The sequence below is a fragment of the Aquarana catesbeiana genome, linkage group LG04, assembly GCF_042186555.1.
Source record: "Aquarana catesbeiana isolate 2022-GZ linkage group LG04, ASM4218655v1, whole genome shotgun sequence".
NCBI classification, from domain to species: Eukaryota; Metazoa; Chordata; class Amphibia; order Anura; family Ranidae; genus Aquarana; species Aquarana catesbeiana.
This window is the reverse complement of record NC_133327.1, coordinates 1,164,903-1,183,426: the sequence shown is the minus strand read 5'-3', so window position 1 is coordinate 1,183,426 and position 18,524 is coordinate 1,164,903. Positions and strand designations below refer to the sequence as shown.

The 18,524-nt window shown below is 43.4% G+C and overlaps 1 protein-coding gene across 1 annotated transcript in view; it reads left to right on the top strand.

Annotated features, from left to right (window-relative positions):
• The window catches only part of LOC141138975 (low density lipoprotein receptor adapter protein 1-B-like), a 38,212-nt gene extending 19,688 nt beyond the window's left edge, over positions 1-18,524 (top strand). The window contains exons 8-10 of the mRNA XM_073624714.1: positions 2,660-2,712; positions 9,595-9,626; positions 11,160-18,524. Of these exons, the coding sequence (XP_073480815.1) occupies positions 2,660-2,712; positions 9,595-9,626; positions 11,160-11,206 (132 nt within the window). The 3' untranslated portion in view covers positions 11,207-18,524. The remainder of the gene's footprint in view (positions 1-2,659; positions 2,713-9,594; positions 9,627-11,159) is intronic.

The window sequence follows — 18,524 nt, the reverse complement described above, 5'->3', positions numbered from 1 at the left end:
AAAATTGAGGCGCCAAAGCAAGTCAAGTTTATTCTTACGACAAATTGTTCACACACCCCTACATGTTTTAGGGGCTACACACCGCCCCATTCTTTAGGAAACATTGAATGTGGTCCCAAAATTGTAGGTGTTTTGAAAGTGGGTGGGTTGTTTCTTAAAGCCAAAACATGTTGGCTTTTGTGAAACCTCAGTCTTTGGAATAAAATTATATGTGGACTTGACTACTGTATTACAGTACGGATTTTCTATCCTAAACTCATTCTGTAATGGGTAGGGGTCAGAGGGGGAAACCGCTAGGCAATGTGGGGGACCCAGGGGATGAACACCCTCGGAAGAGTTGGTTTCCCAGTGGCCTTTTGGTGATCAGTATCAGAGCACATATTGGTACATTTTGATATAATGACCTTAAAGGGTATCTCTAGGTATATGGCTAAATACAGTTTATTGCTACAAATTTTCTTGTTTTATAATATAATAATATATAATGACCTTAAAGGGTATCTCCAGGTATATGGCTAAATACAGTCTACAAACTTTCTTGTTTCTTGTTTTCTTGTTTCTAGTGCATACAGTGGGTTAACGGTTTTCCTAAAAACGTACATAAAACGTACATTTCTCAAAAAAACATAACCCAATTTATGGGGGAGCATGTGACCTTTTCCCCTTCCTGCCCAGTAACTATGTAGGGAGAACGTCATTGACCTTGGTAGGCTCCGACGTAGAGTGACCCACAGCTTGTGCATACAAATGCCATGCAAACCATGCTCATAGGCAGCCTACCAACGGTTGGGGCAAGCAGCAGTCTCACTTTGTGTGTAGGTCTATAAATCCATACATGACTGCCAAACCATCCCAATGGATGTGACATGCAGCATATAAACCTTATTTCTTCAGTACACGGCACAGCAGATAATAGGAGACTGAGAGCCCTTTAGACCCACTCCACATGCAGCTCCCCTGTTCCAGGTGGGGGTATCTGGTGAGCATTGGGCTCCATCGGCAGGCAAGGACATTTTGTAATAAAGGGTTAGATTTTATTACTTGAAAGTTTCTATGTTTAACCTTTCAGATATGTGGATATGGTACAATCATTTTAGTCAACTCGAGAGTATAATAATAAAAGGAATTTACTTAGCTTGGTTTAAAGATGTAATCAGATAATAAAAATGGATAAATAGGGCATATTCAATCCAGGGGGAGTTCCTCAAATTTATCTAAAGTCCCTGGAATCGATGGTCCCATCATGATTCAGTCTTGTCTTCTTCAATCTTGAATCCAACTCCAATGGCCTTCTGTTTTCCAGCCATATACTGTATTTATACGTTTGAAAGAATATACCAGTGTTAAGTCCATATCCGTTCGCTAATCGCCCTGAATGATCCAAATACAACTCTTGCAGCCCCAAAAGTGTGTGTGTGTGTGTGTGTGTGGGGGGGGGGGTTATGCAGTAATCTTTGTCTGTCAGCTTACCTCTCCTCCATGTATTCACCTTTAGAGGCCAGCCACCCTCACCTGACTTTCGTGTGCAACTTGCTGTGACTCCTATGTCTGATTCCAGTTACCGATCTTGGCCTGTTCTCAACTATCCCTGTCTGCTTGTGACCCTGACCTTTGGCGTGTTCTACGTTTATCCTTTTCTGCTAGTCACCCAGACCTTTGGCTTATCCCTTTACTATTCTTGTTGTTCCAGCCTACTGCTTCCTTCCTCTTTCTCCTGTAGTCTACCGTGAGCGTGAGCTGTGAGACCCTGGGGGCCGCAAACTGGAGCCAGACTGCAGCGCAGTCCATCCTCAGCACTAGAGGCTCTGGTGAACACCTGCTGACTCTTAGACTCCGCGCCCTGGGGAATCTATGCTCTAGCTCCCAGTGGGATCTGTATTGGTGCTCCAGTAGATCTGCTTCTTGAACCTCCCAGTCAGTCCTAGGGTTCACTACCTTAGCGGTGCAAACCTGCCTCCTACGGAGTGCATCTGTCACCTGCACTCAGGTGACCTGACACTGTATTTGCATGCGGACCACCCTAGGTTACACCCACAGGTGATGCTGAGCCTCCATGATTGAAAGAACAGAAATCCAATGAATGAAAGTGTTGGGCCAGGTACCACCAGGTTGAAGAGGAAAGAGCTAGATGATGCGGGACCTTAGGTGTGCGCAGCCTATTGCATTAGGGTGTGCAACCCAAAGCTCAAACACACACTACTGAGTACTCACTGTGTTCATTCAGAAAGGGTAGGGACCTGTAAATTACATATTTACCGGCCCCTTCCCCCACTCATCTTAAAATATCCCCGCAGAAACAGCCAACGGGAGAGGAGGGTAGCTGGAAGTGCTGCGGGGGGAAGGGGTTGAGGGATCAAGGGCAGTCGGGGGAATCTTTGCTGCACAGGGTGATTAGGGTGTGCCTGGGCACACCTAGCACACCCTGTGTGCACGCCCATGTGCGGGACATCCTCTAGCCAGAAAATAAGATGGGCTCTATCTGATTTGCTGCAACTTATAATGCACATTATGAGTAACAACCACAAACATTAAGATAGATGATAGTTTTATAAATGTCCCATATTGGGTCCTGTGTGTCAGGAGGAGGGGAATGGCGAGGGGTAAATATAACATATGGTAGTGTACATCCAGCTAATGGTCATTGTGTCCTGTGTGTCAGGAAGAAGAAGATGAAGATGAAGAGTATGATGATCTGGATGACGCCTTTACAAGGTTGGTGATGTTTGATTTCAATCATTTTTTTTTTATTGAACTGGAACTTAAAAGAATAAAAATGTTGAACATAGATGTACAAGTCCAGAGCATAGCCTATGTTCCAGTGTCTATATGTGAGCCAGCACAGTACAGTACATATTTACACATCCAGTATAAGCAGGACAGATTCTGGTGAATGACTCTACAATCATTAGGTGTTTGGGAGATATAGGGCCCCTGCCTGGTAGATCAGCAGTTGGAAAGAGATGGATGTTGCACTAGTCACATAGTATATCTAAACAGTTGAGTCCTTATTGCGGTCCTTGACCCCATTCAGGAGATTTAGCCCCCCTTCTTATCCTCCTGTCCTGACCCTTCCCCAATGTATTAAACAGGAAGTGTTATGTTGCCATATTCTTCCCCACAGGATTGGTTTCTCATTACTTCCTGTTCAGACAGGAAATGAGGGGAAATATCTTCCAAGATGTCCAGACTGCAATGCATACCTGACATGGGTTCTATCCTCACCCTTCTCTGTACTCCTGCCTGGTGTTGGGCTTTAAAAGACTGGGGGCTTGGAGTGGAGGAGTCTGAGATGACAATACCACTTAATCACAGATCAGATCACCTGATATTGCTTTATCTGTAAGAGTTGCTCATGGTTTGTCATTGGCCTAGAAAGGTCCATAGACTTCTGAAGGTCATCAAATGTCATATATGATGAGCGAGGCTTGGATCAGAATCATGTTCCCAGTATTTTTTTATCTGTTATGCTGCGTACACACGATCGGAAATTTGGCCAGCAAAAGGCCGATGAGAGCTTTTGGTTGGAAAATGCGACCATCGGACTTTTGCTGGCGGAATTCTCGCCAGCAAAAGATTGAGAGCAGGTTCTCAATTTTTTTTTTTTTTCTCAATTTTTCGGTTGGAAAAAGTTCCTATCCGAAAATGCGATCGTCTGTAGAAATTCCGATGCGCAAAATTCCTACGCATGCTCGGAAACAATTCGACGCATGCTCGGAAGCATTGAACTTCACTTTCTCGGCTCGTCGTTGTTTTGTCCGTCACCGCGTTCTTGACGATTGAAAGTTCAGAGAACTTTTGTGTGACCATGTGTATGCAAGGCAAGCTTGAGCTGAATTCCGTCAGAAAAACCATCTAAGTTTTTTCCGACGGAAAATCCGATCGTGTGTACGCGGCATAAGAGTTTTTATGGTTTGTCCTTGGCCTATAGACTTTTGAAGATGATCAAATGCCAGGTATAGTGATCGAGGCCTGGATCAGAATCAGGTCTCTAATTTGTCTTAATCTGTTAGAGTTGCTCATGGACTAGTCATGGACCTAGAAGGGCCAGTAGACTTTTGGAGGCCAATGGATGCCATGTATGGTGATTGAGGCCTAGATCAGAATCATATGCCCAATATTTCTTTTGTCGTAAGAGGTTTTAGGGTTTGTCATTGGCCTAGAAGGGCCCGTTGACTTCTGAAGATTGTCGAATGCCATGTACTGTATGGTGATGAAGGCCTGGATCAGAATTAGGTGTGCAATATGTCTTTATATGTAAGATTTTTAATGCTTTGTCCTTGGCCTATAGACTTCTAAAGATAGTCAGATTTCATGTATGGTGATTGAGGCCTGGCCCAGAATCAGGTCTCCAATAGTTATTTATCTGTAAGAGTTGCTCATGGACTGTCATGGGCCTAGAAGGGCCAGTTGACTTCTGAAGATTGTCGAATGCCATGTACTGTATGGTGATGAAGGCCTGGATCAGAATTAGGTGTGCAATATGTCTTTATATGTAAGATTTTTAATGCTTTGTCCTTGGCCTATAGACTTCTGAAGATAGTCAGATTTCATGTATGGTGATTGAGGCCTGGCCCAGAATCAGGTCTCCAATAGTTATTTATCTGTAAGAGTTGCTCATGGACTGTCATGGGCCTAGAAAGGCCAGTAGACTTCTGAAGGCCATTTGATGCCATGTATGGTGATCAAGGCCTGGATCAGAATAGGAGGCCCAATATTTCTGTAAGAGTTTATCTGTAAGAGAATTGCTTGTCATTAGCTTAGAAGGGCCCATAGACGTTTGAAAGTAGTCAAATGCCATTCATGGTGATTGTAGCCTGGATCAGAATTGAGTGCCCAATACATATTTATCTGTATTAGGTTTTTATGGATTGTCATTGGCCTAGAAGGACCTATAGATTTCAGGACCATTGGATGCCTTGTATGGTGATTGAGGCCAGAATCAGGCGCTCCAATATATATTTTGTTGTAAGAGGATTTAGGTTTGCCATTGGCCTAGAAGGGCCCTTTGACTTCTGAAGACAGTCAAACTCCATGTATTAAAAGGTGATCAAGGCCTGGATCAAAATCGGATGCCCAATATGTCTTTATATGTAAGATTTTTAATGGTTTGTCATTGGCCTTCTGAAGACAGTTGAATGCCATGTACTGTATGGTGATCAAGGTCTGGATCAGAATCAGGTACCCAATATGTCTTTATCTGTAAGAGTTGCTCGTGGATTGTCATTGGCCTAGAAGGGCCCATAGAGTTTTGAAGGAGGTCAGGTGCTATGTATGATGATTGTGGTCTGGATCAGAATTGGGTGCCTAATAAATTCTCTATCTGTAAAGAGTCACTTGTGGATTGTCATTGGCAAAGGGATGGCTCGTATACTTCTGAAGGTCACTGGATGCTATGTATGGTGATCGAAGCCTGGCTCAGAATCAGGTGCCTAATTTTTTTTTTATCTTTAAGAGTTTTTACTGCTTGTCATTAGCTGAGAAGGGCCCATAGACTTCTGAAGGTAGTCAAATGCCATGTATAGTGATCGAAGCCAGGATCCGAATTGAGTGCTCAATACGTCTTCATAAGTATGAAGTTTTTATGGATTGTTATTGGCCTAGAACAGGGATATGCAATCAGCGGACCTCCAGCTGTTGCAAAACTACAAGTCCCATCATGCCTCTGCCTCTGGGTGTCATTCTTGTGTCTGCCAGAGTCTTGCTATGCCTCATGGGACTTGTAGTTCTGCAACAGCTGGAGGTCCGCTAATTGCATATCCCTGGCCTAGAAGGACCTATAGACTTCTGAAGGGCATTGGATGCCATGTATGGTCATTGAGGCCTGGATCAAAAGCAGGTGCCCAATATGTCGTTATCTGTAAAAGTTGCTCATGGATTGTCTTTGTCAGATTGTACATGTTGCTCTGTCAGTTCTAAGTTTAGGAATATTGCAGTTATTTTTCTCCTGGTGCTTTGCACAGCACTGCTCGTCCTATGATGGGTGGGGATCAAGTATGGGGTAGTTGGTTATCATTACAAGTAATAAATGCCACCCTGGGGTGTAGTATAAGTTGTGGGGTCCACAGAGAAGAGTTGTAATCACTGTAATGAGTGATATAAAATACCTCCAGCTCTCTAAGATAGAATGTATGTTAGTAGTCACAATTATATTTTCACCTTTCCCTTTTTAAAATAGTGACTTTTTTACCTTTGTGAATTATTCCTAAATCGGTTTCTACTGGTACCAGGATCTCAGCATTGCTTGCTATTGGTCAAGGACAAAGTGTGTGTGTTGCAGAATAAGGGCTAGTGTTAGGGCTTAACTTAGAGGATAGGTTAGGTGTTTGGGGGTAGGCATAATAAGTATACAAACACAGTTCAGATGACTGAGTTCACATGTTGAAGCTTTCAAGTGTTGAAGTCCTTCAAATGTTCAAGTACCCTTCAAGTCCATTGAAGGGTACTATTAATCCTGCAATATACTAAGATATTTTAGATAATTGTAGCCTTCCAACCTTGTGGTAAGTTTGAAGAAGACCCTTTTCTGTTCCAGCATGACTGTTCCTTTGTGTACGAAGCCAGCTCCATAAAGACATTTGGACAGTTCGGTGTGGAGGAATTGTTTGTCTGGAACAGATTCATGACCCTATCTTAACCCAACAGAACACCTTTGGGATGAGTTGGAACAATAAATATGAGCCAGGTCTTCTCATCCAACATCAGTACTTGACCTCACAATTGGACACAAGTTCCCACAGAGACACAGAAAGCCTTCCCTGAAGAGTGGAGGCTATTATAGCCACAATGGGGAGAGGAACTCCATATTAACCACTTCAATACAGTGCATTTTCGCCCCCTTCCTGCCCAAGCCATTTTTCAGCTTTCAGCGCTGTCACATTTTGAATGACAATTGCGTGGTCATACAACACTGTACCCAAATGAAATTGTTATCATTTTTTCCCCACAAATAGAGCTTTCTTTTAGTGGTATTTGATCACCTCTGTGGTCTTTTTATTTTTTGCACTATAAACAAAAGAAGAGTGACAAGTTTACAAAAAAAAACACAATAATTTTTACCTTTTGCGATAATAAATATCCAATTTTTTTTTCTTTAAAACAAATTTTTTCTCAGTTTAGGCTGATATGTATTCTTGTACATATTTTTGGTAAAAAAATCGCAATAAGCGTATATAGATTGGTTTGCGCAAAAGTTATAGCGTCTACAAAATAGGGGATAGATTTATAACATTTTTATTGTTTTATATTTTTTTACTAGTAATGGCGGCGATCTGCGATATTCATTGTGACTGCGATATTGCGGCGGACATATCGGACACTTTTGACACATATTTGGGACCATTCACATTTATACAGCGATCCGTGCTATAAAAAATGCATTGATTACTGTATAAATGTGACAGGCAGGGAAGGGGTTAACACTAGGTGGTGATCGAGGGGTTAACTGTGTTTGCTAGGGAGTGATTCTAACTGTAGGGGGTGGGGACTCACTAGGGGAGGAGACCGATCGGTGTTCCTCTGTACTGGGAACACACCATCGGTCTCCTCTCCTCTGACAAGACCGTGGATCTGTGTGTTTACACACACAGATCCACGGTCCTGTCGTATTACTGGTAATCACGGGTGCGCCGCGGGCATCGTGGCCGCCGGGCACGCGCACCGGGTACCCAGTGACACGGCGGACGCGCGCCCCCTGGTGGGCTGGGAAAGCGAGGCCTTCATATGACGCCCGCCAGCCACGAGAGCAGCGCCACCTGGCCATCAATTGACGGCAGGCGGTCAGCAAAAAGTTAAGACCCATGGTTTTGAAATGGGATGGCCAACAAGGTCGTATAGGTGTGAAGTTCAGGGTTCCACAAATGTTTTGCCTTAAGGCCCAGACACACGATACAAAAATCAGATGGAAAAATTTGTACGACGAGCTGTCTGCCGATTTTCGGATCGTTAGTACGGTGCTTTCGACAGCTGATTTTGCTTTTTAATCAGACAAAAGTTGGATGTGCAGACTATAAAATTTTTGTTGGATTTGAACTCAACGTCTAATTTTCGTTTCATTAGTATGGTTTTCGTACGAAAAAAATTGTAAGAGCAAGACTACTCATGCTCAGAAACGAAAGAATACATACAAAACTATTCAACACATTACGTCACTTCTGATGTTGTATTCTGTCCTACGAAAATTTTCGTATTGTGAGTAACCTCTTCACTTTCCACATGAGACTAGCATGCCACAAAAAACGGACATTCGGTCGTCCGAAAATCTAAGCGTGTGTACAAGGCTTTATAGTGTAAAGCTGGATACACACTATACAATTTTCTGTAGATTTTGTCCTTCAGATTTACCAAAAACATATAAAATGAGCTCAAACCTTAAGAGTTTCAATTTGTATGCAATCAGGCAGGCCCTTGCACTACATTTTTTTGGTAAGTCTAAAGTAAATCAGACAACAAAAGTTGTATAGTGTGTATGGGGTCTTACTCAAGAAAAATTTTGTACAGAATGGATAAAACATCGGTAACATTTTTTTTTTCACCTGAGTTTCATTGGGAAGATCCGCCCTTAGACCCCATACACACTATTAGATTTTCTGCAGCTTTTTGTTTTCAGATTTACCAAAACCTTATAATATAAGGTCAAACCTGAAAGGAAATAGTAGGTATTCTGGAGGACCACCCATCTGTTAGGTACACCAACAGTGCCCTCAGATATCTGGAGACACCATGAAACAAGAAGCAAGTTATGCATTTGTAAAATGTCTGCCTTTATTAGGTGTGTTACAGCTTATATATAGTTCAACATACCAATAGAAAGAGGGGAGGGGGCAATGGTTAGTAAATTATGTATTTGTATAGAAATATATAGTTATATGGTTATACGAGTCAGTGAGCCTTTAAAATACATCATCATGAGTTAACACGGGTCAATAGGCCATCTGGTTATGAGTCATAAGTCATGCATCCTGCAAAGAGTTTCAATTTGAATGCAATCAGGCAGGCCCTTGCACTACATGGTTTTGGTAAATCTGAAGACAAAAATCTGCAGAAAATCTAATAGTGTGTATGGGGCTTACCTTTCTACCCTGTGGACACAACAGGAAATTAGTAAAATTCTCTAAAGTGAAGGGAAATCACTTGTTATACCAATGTCACTGGTATAGGTGTCCCCATTGGAAGATTTCCCCTTTATTTCTCTTCTGGTGATGACTCAAGCTTTGGAGTTTGCCATCACTATCGGTATATGTGAGTAACCAGGGCAAAAACAGGAATAAATCTCCTTGGGGGGGGGCTCCTATAGCAATAAAAATCTGATAGAAGGTCCAACTCGTTCCCACTCTATCCATAACTACAAAAAAACTTAACTTTAGACACACTTTAAGAATTACCTGTTGGGCAGGGGATATTAAGTGATAAGGGTCTGCTTTAATTAATGCTCTAATCATTTGGTTCTTGGTGCTGGGAGCCTCATGTCAATAATTCCCAGCACCAGGATCCCTGTGCCAAAATTAAATGTACTGTTGGTATGTGACATCACTATATTCCCAATATAATGAAAACCTCACTGTCCTGTCTCTCTTTCTGGCCTTCTTTTTCCTGAAGCTGCTTTATGGATGATGGAGCAGACAGAATGGGTAACAAAAACTCTCTTTTCACTGTATACATCATCTGATCTTCTTTGTTATTATTTCTCAACTAGATGTCAGAAGAGTGTTCCCTTGTGTATAGGTTTCCCCTTTGAGACACCAACTGCACTGTGCCATGCTCTGATCTTAGGCCATAACAACAGCTGCACTGTGCAGTGTTTTCTTCCAGATTATCGTGCCATTGTTAGTTTGTATGAATCCACATTTAAAGTAAACCCGACAAAAGAGAAGTTACTGTTGGCAGACTCCATGTTTCTGTTATGACAGGTTTACTTTAGGATTCAGAAGTTACAGACAAGCCGGAATGCTGGGTGTGGTTATTTGTTCAAAGCTTAGGCATGGTGACTATATGTAGGTTTCTACCTTCTAATATTTGAGAGGCTTTTGAGCCCCTGGTTCCTTCTCTCTGTCCTGCAACTTTTTTCATTTGAAGGATAATCAGAATTTCAAGACGTGTGAACTTCTCAATCTGGTTGGGAAATAATGACCCCATTTGTCTTGTTTCTAATCTGACACTCACCATCTTCTTAACCTTTCACTCCATCCTCCCATACACCCATATTTATATCTGTCACCAACGAGTATCTTCATCACCACTCCTCCCTATCCATTGTGTCTCACCACTCCTTCTTATCTATTAACTCCCACCGTCCTTTCTTATCCATGGTCTCCCATCAACCCTCCATAATCCATAGTCTTCTTCCACTATTCCCTCTTATCCATTGTCTCCCATCAACCCTCCTAATTAATAGTCTTCTTCCACCCTTCCCTCTCCAGTGTCCCCCATCAACCTTTACCATTCATAGTCTCCCACCACCCTTCTCTCTCCAGTGTCTCCTGTCAACTCTCCTTGTCTATTGTCTCCTATCACTCCACCCTATCCATTATCTCCCATCAGCCCTCCCCATCCATTGTCTCCCATCAACCCTCCTAATCCATAGTATTCTTCCGCCTTTACCTCTCAAGTGTCTCTCATCAACCCTTTCTATTCATAGTCTACCACCACCTCCTCTCTCCAGTGTCTCCTATCAACTTTCCTCATCCATTGTCTCCTATTACCCCACCGTGTCCATTATCCTCATCAGCCCACCACATCCATTGTCTCTTACCATACTTCTACATGGATTATCTCCATCTACCCCTCCCCATTAATTGTCTCCCACCACCTTTCACCATTCATTGCTTTCCATTACTCCTCCCTATCCATTTTCTTCCACCGCTCTTCCCTATCCATCGTCTCCCACCACTCCTCCCCATTCATGATCTTCCACCATTCCTCCCTATCCATTGTCTACCACCACTCCTTCCCATTCATGGTTTTCCACCATTCCTCCCTATCCGTTGTCTTCCACTACTCCTCCCCATTCATGATCTTTCATCACTTCTCCCTATCTGTTGTCTCCCACCACTTCTCCCTCTCTGTTTTCTCACTCCACCCCCTTCTTCATTCATGTGTTCTCTCTTTAAGATTGAATCCTTAACTGTCAATAGACCTTAAAGTCTTATTTTCCCTATCCGCAGACTGGCAGAGTACGGCAGGTAGCACGTGGGATCCGCAGAGGCTGTGACCTGAGCAATCCGGAATGATCACTGTGATGTCACACTAAGGCATCCATAATCCTCCTAATGTAGCAGATTTTCAGGGAATTAAGTTCCTTGGCCACACAGTCACTGTTACTCCATGGTAGGAGGCTGCCACCTTCATTCATGCTGCAAGATTTCAATCTGCACATTATCTTTTCATGGCTGCTTTTATTCATTGGGTCACAATGACAGTGAGCATTGGTTCCAAAGTCAAACTTCCAGAGTCTCTATTGGTATGTGGTCACCGCCCTAATTTCAGGAATTATAGTCCTTCTAGCTTCACTAATTCTGACATCTCACCAGTTCCACCTAAGAGTAGTCAAACAATACCATCTCTACCACATCTAAGACAAGACCTACAAGAGGCCGTTCAGCCCCACTGTCTGATAATTGTTATTTTTTTCTGCTAGCTTACAAGCTCTTTAAAGGGAAAACTAAAATGGTTTTGAGTAAATTCAATTTTTTTAAGCACAGTTGCACATTTTTTTACCTTTAAAAAGTAAAGTGATCTGAGATGACCCCTGCAATGTCACCACTACTGTGCTCCAATCAACAATGCTCATGCTTGTTGCTGAGGGAATATGAATCTTGATGATTGGAGCACAGTAGTTGGTGACTGTTCAGGGGGCATCGGGTCACTTGAGATCCAGTTCAGTGCTCTCACTCACATACTGCAGTCTGGATCTCCAGCATAAGGAAATAAAATCTATACAGAACCATTACCTTCCCTTTAAACCTCACTATGTCTACCTGCACACAGCCCTCCCAAGATGTCACTACCATGCAACCTCCACCTACAAAACATGTCAGCCATAATTGTGGGCGATCTAATGGCTGAATGTTGAAATGCCGTGATAGAGCAGTGTAAGAATTCACTTCAAACCAACAATGAAGACAAGCTGGAATATAGTTAGCAGTTGCTACCTTTTCTCCAAGGATGGCACTTTAATCACTGACTCAGGAGAACCTCCAGGAGAACAGTCATGGCAGGTCCTGACAGAGCGCTGATCAAGGCAAGTAAGATAATGGAATGTCTGTGTGTGGCTTTCCTTTATCAGTGGTTCCTCTACCAGATCTCAAGATGTGCTACCACGATTAGTGAGACCTTCACCATCTATGATCCGTGGTCCACCAGATCTCATGACTTGTGCATACAGAAGACCCTTCTCCAAGGACTCAAGATGTCCAAACATTATCAGTTAGACCTTCATCCTTTCTAACCTGAGGTTCATCAAGATCTTATGATTTATGATAGCAAGGTAACTTTTGTACTAACGTTTATCTGATCTCTGGATCTGGTGCTATGGCAGCTTATGCTTCTGCTTCAGACTTTTATGATGAAAAAAATAATTCTTGTTACTTGAATCAGGAGATACAGGGAATATTTTGCACTTTTTTTGTATACCTGTTACCACTGTGAACTGTGAATGGGTGGGAGTGGACGATAGTGTTTTTGTCCAGCCAAGGGAGGAATCTTAGAAGTTCTGGCCATGATGGAATCTCCTTGCACTGGTTGCATTGTATCCAAACTAAAAAACAAAAAATTTAATATATTTCAGTTTACCAGTCCTTAGATGTGGTGGCTGCATTTGTTTTCTGCAGTATTTCAGACTTTTTCATTCTTGTTAGAAGTTATAGTACAGCTTCTGTGAATGGAGGAGGGGGTGGAAAAGGCAGGCATAATTGGCACTCTTGACACATGCATTTGACAGGTCCAGTGCATGTATTAACCCCCACAGCACCAGATGATTACAGCTGCAGTAGAGGCATAACTAGAACCTTCAGGGCCCCAGTCCAAGAAACCATGAAGGGCCCCCCTGATTCCCGGCTGGGGCCCTTCCCACTGATTCTGGGGCCCTTTACTCCCATCGTGGGACCCTTTATTACGGTCCCGCAGCAGGCCCCCTTCTTGCCGTCTTGGGGTATCATCATTAGTGGTGGAAGGCCAGGGCCGGTCGCAAGTGCAACCTTTGCGGTCCCGGTAGTTCCGCCACTGACGTCAGTAGTTTTATTTTTGTTATCTTACTTTTTACATTTTTTTTTTTACCACTTTATTTTACTTATTTATTTATTTTTACAATTTTATTTTTTTTATTACCTTTTAAAAAAATTTTAGGACCCCTGTTGGGGGGTTTTGGCGAAATATCAGGGATCTAAACAGACCTCTGATTTTTCAGCTTTGAGACAGAGAAAGGAGATCGAGGACACCTTAAGCTCAATCTCTGCAGCCTCAGCAGCACAGAATGAATGAACAGGGATAGCTCTAAACAGAGCTTCCTGTTCATTCAGAAACTGAAGCATAGTAAACATAGTTTACTATACCTCAACTATGAATGAAAAAAAAAGGGGAGTCAGTGATCGTTACCGATCAGACTGTTCATTAAGACAAGGAAGGGGCCAGTAAATGACACATTTACCAGCTCCTTCCCTGCTGTCCATCTTGGCAGTATCCCCCCGCGGCAGCCTGTGGGAATCGGAGAAGTCTTACCTTCCCACCTTATGGAAGATCCTATCATTGTAGGAGAATTTATGTCTGCCAGTCAATATCCTGCTGTTTTTAGGAAATGTGGTTCCTTCAAAATTGCTGGATCGATCCCTTCGCCAGTTGGGGTCTAGTTGGGTAACATTAATGCAATGGTGTGCTACAACCCAGTAAGAAGAACAGAAGATCTTGCTGCGCGAAGAGAGGTAGTTCAGATCCTGGCATAAACAGAATCTTACTTTCTAGTCCTGTTCCCTGTGCTCATTTCAGGTGTGCAAAATTGGTAGACAGGCTTCCCCAACTGGTTAGATCTGGACTGGGAGAGCAAGCTATACACCTGACTGAACAGGTTTTCCTCCAGGTGCAGGAATCCTCTGATGCTAGCAGTAATTGCTCTGGTGACTTTATAAGCTGGGATCAAGGGTTCTTCCCTTAGCATTTCTTCTTTGTCTGCTTGCTGACTTCAGAGGCAGGGCTTTCTGGTGATCTAACTTGCTCTGGATTGATCCAGGAGAATACGCTTCACAGACCCAGGAAGGCTCCTGACTGTTGCTTCATGGGTATCAACTCATTGGATGTGAGGAATTGGGAGTGTCTCTAAATCTTTGCTTTTACAATGCTCATGCACAGGAAGGATATTCCTGAATTTCACCACAAGGATGTCTTCTTCCCTCTTGCAGATAGGCTTGGCTAGAGTTTACATCATAGTACTAGCAAGTCTAGACAAATTCCTGCTATGCTAACCTTTTTTGTCTCTTGTTGTGGTGGGTATCCATGGTCCTCCCTGTTTATCCCTTGTGCCTCAGTGAGATCATACTTTTGTTCTCTCTGTATTCTTAACAAGCATTTGGACTACTTGGAGGTAACTGTACTTCCTTTTGCCTTCAACGGGTTCTTTTCTGGTAGTCCATGTTTTTGTAGGTGACAGTCTAACCAACCAGCCTTTCCAGATGTGGTCTCCTATTTCCCTTGGGCCTGTGATGGGATTGGATAGGTTGAGGCCTGGGTCTTCCTCTGGCTCCACTTGTCCAAGAGGAACTTGGAACGTCAGGGGTTCTTCTCTGGTAGCCCCTGTCTTTGTAGGCGAGACTCTGACCCATCAGCTTTTCCAGATATGGACTCCTATTGCCCTTAGGCCTGTGTTGGGATTGGATAAGTTGAGGCCTGGGCCTTCTTCTGGCCTAGGCAGTTTCTGATCTTCTCCTTATCTAGGGCATAATTTTTCGGTTTCTCTGTCTGGTTCCACATGTCAAAGATGGAACTAGGAATTTCAAGGGGTTCTTCTCTAGTAGTTCCTGTCTTTGTAGCTGAGAGTCTGGGCCATCAGCCTTTTGTCAGGAAAGGTTCCACCTGCTGGTGGCGCTGTTGGACATTTGGCTTGCAGTACTGATGTCCACCAGCGGGTGTCTCCTGGCAGTCTGGAACTGTCAGGAAAGGTTTCACCTGCTGGTGGCACTATCTGATCCTGGGGCCGCAGTACTGGCATCCACCAGCGGGTGTTTCCCGGCAGTGTGGAGCCGACATTATCTCCTGTAATCAGGCGTCACCTGAGCCTGATTGCAGGAGATGTGTATTAATACCCGGCAAACACACACACTTGGCTTGGTATCATCCTTGTGCCCTTACCTGAACCCGTGATCCCGGAACCTGACCTTGTCTCTGTACCTGATACCTGTGCCCTGTACCTGAAACTGTCCCTCCTGTGACTCTGTTACCTTTACCTTTGCCCTGCAGCCTGATCCGTCCATCCTCTCCCTGTCCTGTTTGCTCCCTGCCCCATCTGCTGATCTACCGTTGATGACCCTGGCCTGGCTACGTTTACGATTCTGGTATTCCCCATTTATTGTATATACCTGTCTGACTATTGTTATTTGTGGGTCTCTGTCTGGTAGTTGGTTTGTTGTGCACTGTGTTGTATTGGAGGTGTTTGTATTTATATTTCACTTACTTTAATAAATTACTCTATTTTCACTTTACATGCGTTTGGTTTCCTCTGTTGCTGTCTACGCAGTTCTGGTTACACCTGATTCATGACATCTTTCCAGATATGGACTCCTATTTCCCATGGGCCTGCGATGGGATCAGATAACTTGAGGCCTAGGACATCAATTTTCGGGCCCTCTGTCTGGCTCCGCTTGTCGAAGAGGAGCTTCTTTTCCTCTGTCTGCAATTCACACTGTGAGCCTATTTCTCTCAGCTGCTTACACTTTGTGTTGGGCAACCCAGATGGATACTGTTGGGTTATTCTGTTCTTGTTCCACCTTTTGGGTGGTTCAGGTAGCCAGCTCCAAGCTGGATCCTTAGGATCAGTTTGCTCCTTTTCCCTGTTGCAACTTCCTTTCACCGCTTGTGAGAGTTTATTGCTCTTCTGGTATAATGCCTCAGTTCCCAATGCAAGGCTGGCACCTGGTCTTCTGTTCCTATATTTTCATTCTACCATGTGAAGGTTTTCCAGCTCGAATGTAAAGTCCTTTATGCGGCTCACTGAGCTGCAGGCAGTCCCCCGTGTTTCGGTGGTCATGAGTCTGCATTTGCAGTTATTTTTCTCTGTTGCCCACTCCTCTGTTAGACCGCTTTTGGACATATCAAAGGTGAAGGACTTTTGTGTCTCTCAATGGACGAGAAAGAAAATTTGATTTTTGTACTCACTGTAAAATCCTTTTTTTTGGACTCCATTGAGGGATACCCCATCCCTCTGTATTTACGATAATGCTTTTGGTGCTGCTTTGCTACAAAACTGAGGCATGTTGGTAGTAGGAAGGGTTAACCTAGGCTCGCCTACCATTTTTCTGTTTGCTAGTGTTCAAATCTTCCTGGAGGTGGCAGTATAAACTGAAGGTGGAAGACTTCCTTTGTCCCTCAATGGACTAGAAAGGTTATATGGTGAGTAAAAGAATCAATTTTTCATACATTTTTTTGTTAACTATACTAATCCCATCATTCCACAATGTAAATGAGATGAACAAAGGCAGGCATGTATAAAGTTCAGCCATGGCTACCTCCGTACATTCAGTGGAAGAATGAGTGTAGGACATGAACAGATAGGAAGTGTGTCATTTGCAGGATCACCAGGTGAAAATAAAGGGAAAAAGCCTGAAAAAAAAGAAAACCTATTGCAGCCACTACTTTAATGACTATAAAGTTACAATACATTACATTTCCGTTTTGGGGGTTTTTATACACTTTAAAATAAAAATGTACTCCATTTTACATATAAGACGTGCTTGTGTGGACCTGTCACCAGGTCCTCTTCTGAGAGCAGATACTACAAGCCGCCTGCTATCTACCATTACTAGGTTCAAAACTTCTTCTTTGCACTCCATATTTTGTTTTCACCCATGGCTAAGCTGGGTGGAAGTTGATCTCGTGGTTAAGCTCTACCCTTTGTCAACTCTGTCGACTAAAGATGATTTTTCTTAGCTGAAAGAGCTCAGCTTTAAAAAAGCCACACTTAAATGTTTATTAATCTGCTCTGTTCCCTAAGGCATAGATAACATGTAGTACTTTGTCCTGGGGAGGACTGACAACTCATGGGGCCCCCCGGGCAATAGGAGATTATGGGGCCCCTGGGCAATAGAAGATTATGGGGCCCCCAGGCAATAGGAGATTATGGGGCCCCCAGGCAATAGGAGATTATAGGGCCCCCAGGCAATAGGAGATTATGGGGCCCCTGGGCAATAGAAGATTATGGGGCCCCCAGGCAATAGGAGATTATGGGACCCCCAGGCAATAGGAGATTATGGGGCCCCCAGGCAATAGGAGATTATGGGGCCCCCAGGCGATAGATTATGAGGCCACACAGTGTACACACACAAACAATATACACACACAGTATACACACACAGAATACACAAGCACACACTGAAAAGGCACTGGAGAGGCGGGGCAGTTATAATCTTGGGATTTTTAAAAAACTCAGGTTTTTACATACTGTCCCTGGTTTTATTGAGGCTGGCAACCCTAATGGGGCCCCTTAGTGGCATGGGGCCCTCGGGCAGTGCCCGAGTGCCCGAATGTTCAGTCCGCCCCTGACTTTGTCACATCTTCCTAGGTGCTGTCTAAGGTTAGCTGTGAGGTCAGACAGAGCGCCTCTCCTCCATCCATGGCCGTTTGACAACACAGCTAGGAAGGAGATGGCAGTTTTTAAGGATGTCACTTTTTTTGCCTCTCCTTGCACTTTCCTGCCATTCTGGAACATTATTGCCGACAAGCCCTCCTCCCCCTGCAATTCTTCATGAGTTGCTTGTCTCAGGAAAGTACCCTCTGTCAGAACATCCATCTCCTTGCTAGCTGCATTGTCGGATTGGCATGGAGAGAGGAGGGGCACTTTGTCTGTCCTTAAGGCTACCCTTAGACAGCATATAGGCAGATGGAACAAATTATTACATGTAGTCTGCCTTCCTGGGGAACAGAACACATTAATAAAAATGAAATTGAGACTTTTTTAATATTGGAGATGTTTAGGTCCCAGTAGCAAAGTGAAACTAAATCAGAGAGGGACATGGAAGAGGCTTTCTGGCTTATAAACCAGAGTAGTCCAATCTAGGGGAAGGGCTTTTTAGTAGTTTAAAATGGAGCACAGGTTGACTTTTTGGGTCACTATGATATTATGGATCAGATGGGAATGCCGTCTGATTATCGGACATGGTTTGTTGGTGGGACTGGCAGACCTGAGCAAGTCCAAATATTTATTTTAGTTTATTGCCAATCTATTGAATTGTACTGATGGTATCTCAATTTCCACTGTAATTATGCTGCAATGTATATTTAATGTTCACTCCCATTAAATCTTATGTCTCCCATTTTATCTGTATCTCAGA